This window comes from Zalophus californianus, chromosome 8 (genome assembly GCF_009762305.2).
Source record: "Zalophus californianus isolate mZalCal1 chromosome 8, mZalCal1.pri.v2, whole genome shotgun sequence".
Classification (NCBI taxonomy): domain Eukaryota; kingdom Metazoa; phylum Chordata; class Mammalia; order Carnivora; family Otariidae; genus Zalophus; species Zalophus californianus.
In genome coordinates this window covers 17,874,007-17,877,183 of record NC_045602.1, presented here as the reverse complement: position 1 = coordinate 17,877,183, position 3,177 = coordinate 17,874,007, and the positions used below count along the sequence as shown (strand labels likewise).

Here is a 3,177-nt window from a genome sequence, read left to right as displayed (position 1 = left end):
TGGCTGCAAGTACCAGAAAGCCAATTTACAGAGATGCAACCGAGTTGGGGATTACAGATATCACACAAAAAGAGATGTGGGCCCAGGACTGGTTTCCTCCTTTGACAGTGTTGTTGACAACCAATCTGCAGTTCCCTTGGCTTTTCCCTATCCTTGTCACCTCTTCCAGAGCTGCAGACATGCTGCCTGTGTCTCGGGTAGAAATAAGAAGGATGAAATTTTCAGTCTCTTTCTTTCCTTTCATAGACAAAGCAAAAGCTTTGCTTCCTAGAGCCTCCCCATGGACTTTGCTGTTCTGCCACAGTGTGCACTGTTACATCACCACCACCTGCTGCAAGGGACTCTGGGAAAAAGAGTGTTGACCTTGGGGCTGGCAATGTTGCTGCCCACAACTAGAATGGGGTCACTGTTAGTAAAAAATGGGGGGGGTGGATCTTACCAGGACCAGCAAGTGTGTCTATCTCACATAGCTTTTAGACATATTTTATTTAGTGTATATTATTTTGTTATAGAATAGGTATGTAATAAATAGTATTATATGTAGTAGCATCTATAAGATTAATAATGAAAAAAATGACAGCACTGTTTTTTTTTTCTTTCTTCTCCTAGTCTTTTATTTGTTAAACAGTAGCCTTTAATAATAAATGTCAGAGGAAAGCAACAAACAAAAGCAGGGGATTTGCATAGTGGATGGGAAATGACTGTGAGCCATGGCAGACCAGAAGTTCCTATTTTTTGTTCTGTGGGGCCAGAAGTCTGCAAAGTGGTGTGCTCATCTTTCTTCTCCCCCACAAAGGTCTCAAACAGCTTAGATGGGAGGCTGAACGCGATGACTGGTCCTAATTTTTGCTATTCAACCATTTTTCTTGATCTTGCTCTCTGACTCCATACATTCCAGACTGTTCAATGGATTTGTAATAAATTTCCAAGATGAAGGGAAATTTCTTGCTCATTGTTTGCCAGAAATCTTGGCTTGTGTTCATCTTATTAAACAAAAAATATGCTCCAAAAACGCCCAAGAGTTCAACTACTAAAACTCCTTTAAAGATCTTCTTTGCCACTGCTTCCATAGTGCAGGCCATCCTGAGGTGCTTACACGCAGCTGTTTTTTTCATAGACAAAAAACACCTTTGAAAGAAAAAAGTGGTAGTTGCTAATAATTATCAAAGTCGAATGTTACCTTATATTTTTTATTGTGTTGAATTCTTAATATCTTTCATCTTGTTTTAGCCTCATAATATTCCTCTAAATAATAGTGGATAGTATAATTATTATAATTTACATGGGGTGCCCGAGTGGCTCAGTCGTTAAGCGTCTGCCTTCGGCCCAGGTCATGATCCCAGGGTCCTGGGATCAAGCCCCGCATCAGGCTCCCTGCTCAGCGAGAAGCCTGCTTCTCCCTCTCCCACTCCCCCTGCTTGTGTTCCTTCTCTCACTATGTCTCTGTCAAATAAATAAAATCTTTAAAAAATTATTAAAATTTACAGACAGGAAAACTGATCTCCACAGAAGTGAAGGGAATTGCTTAAATTAATGGCAGGGCATGTGTTTTTACTTCAAATCTTGCAGTCGGATCTGAATATCATGTACTAGTACTCAAAAGACACTCTTTCCTCCAGACTGATAGAGGCAGTTATAAATGATAAGTAATGGTCATTTTGTTGTTGATTCGTTACTGAAAAATTAAAGATAGATAATATTCTCTAGTAATATGATCCCTTGCAATTTAAAAAGTATTTTACTATTTGACATTCAAAAAACACAAAGTAGACGTTTGATTTGTATTTTTGCTCTCTATAGGCAAGTAAGTTTGTGACTCCTAATTAACTTGTAGAAAAGCCATTTCCTGGTACCAGTCACTGGAGCAGATGATAAAGCATTTTCCATTTTCATTTCTGAGATTTCCCTCGGTTCTTTATACATTCACGATATGAAAGAACTGGTTGTTCTCAACTGGTTGCCTTTAGTCTTTTGGGCAGTGATTGGCGTACACTAACTGCACTCAGTAATGACTGGCTAGAGATTTGACCTTATTAGCCTAGTCTGGGACAGAACAGAGATGTTGAATGAGACAGCTAAAAATACAGCGAAGGATGTAGATTTTTGTATGAAACAGGCCGATTCCGCACAGGCTCATCTGCCACCAGAGCTCAGATTTAAGCCGACTGAGAACCACTCCTTGACAGAGAACTCCGTACTCACCCACCATTAATAGTAGAGGAGGCCTTCTTCAAGGAGTTGACTTATCACTTCTTTTCCCCCATATAAATATAATTAACTATGAAAGGTGGTGATGGCAGCAGAACATCTGTCTTTAGCTTTCAGATTTTTCACAGTCTGTTGATTAGGTTATGTTTTGTATTATTCCAATGTCCACAGCTGTCAAGTGAAATGGGAGCAGGCCTGCCTGAATCAGGGAGCGGAGGTCTGCAGCGGCTCTTCACGTTCCACGTGGTAATAGCCAGTGACAACTTCTACTCCGAACAAATTGTTTTCCGTTGGTTGATGGGTCTCAGCTGTTCTAACCTGGAAAGTGATGAGTTTTGCTTTCATTTGGGCAGTAAGATCTGTTCAAATAGAGTTGCTGGCTTCTTTGGGTGTTACTGTTTGTTTGATTTTGTGTTTTTTTGAGCTATGTGTGTATGCACATGTAGTGGTGCTTTGGTCCATTTTGACAGCAAGTTCCAAACTTACCAAAGCATAATCCTATGGAGGCTTCCAAGGTCTGTGCTGTTCCTGATACATGGGAGGGAGTGATCAACCAAAGGCAGAGGAGCGTTTCAGACAGTCTCACTCCCACCAGGCTTTCTGAGATTGATTTCCCATCTTGACTCAAGAGCATTTGTTCTTGGGCTGATATGTTTTCCTTGTAAGTGAGGTTCGCTCACACCAATATCCTTGGTAATGCCGAACAGTGGAGTGGTAATTAAAATAATAAGATGGAGAAACACAGAGGGTCTTCCTTCAGGGTTATCAGATCTACTGAATTTATATGCTCTAAGTGTGAGCACATAGCATGGGAGTTGAGTATGTTTAAAATGGAAAAGTCGAGAAGATTTTTCCTCAGTGCCTTCAGGTTCCCTTCCCTTTCTACATATCAGAACATGGCCTTAGAAAAGGATCTAAATATACTTTGTCCCAAAGGTATAAATAATGCATGAATCCTTGGTTAGTGCA

The 3,177-nt window shown here is 40.4% G+C and overlaps 1 protein-coding gene across 1 annotated transcript; it reads right to left on the bottom strand.

The window, feature by feature from the left end:
- Positions 1–762: 762 nt before the first annotated feature.
- On the bottom strand, positions 763–1,082 carry LOC113938534 (protein CEBPZOS-like). Its single transcript, XM_027623920.1, has one exon. It carries the CDS (start codon positions 1,080–1,082, stop codon positions 840–842), a length of 243 nt encoding a protein of 80 aa, XP_027479721.1. The 3' UTR covers positions 763–839.
- Positions 1,083–3,177: the final 2,095 nt, after the last annotated feature.

What these genes read in the sequence shown, in the direction of transcription:
- LOC113938534 (XM_027623920.1), bottom strand. Translation starts at nt 1,082, where the DNA reads ATGGCCTGCACTATGGAAGCAGTGGCAAAGAAGATCTTTAAAGGAGTT.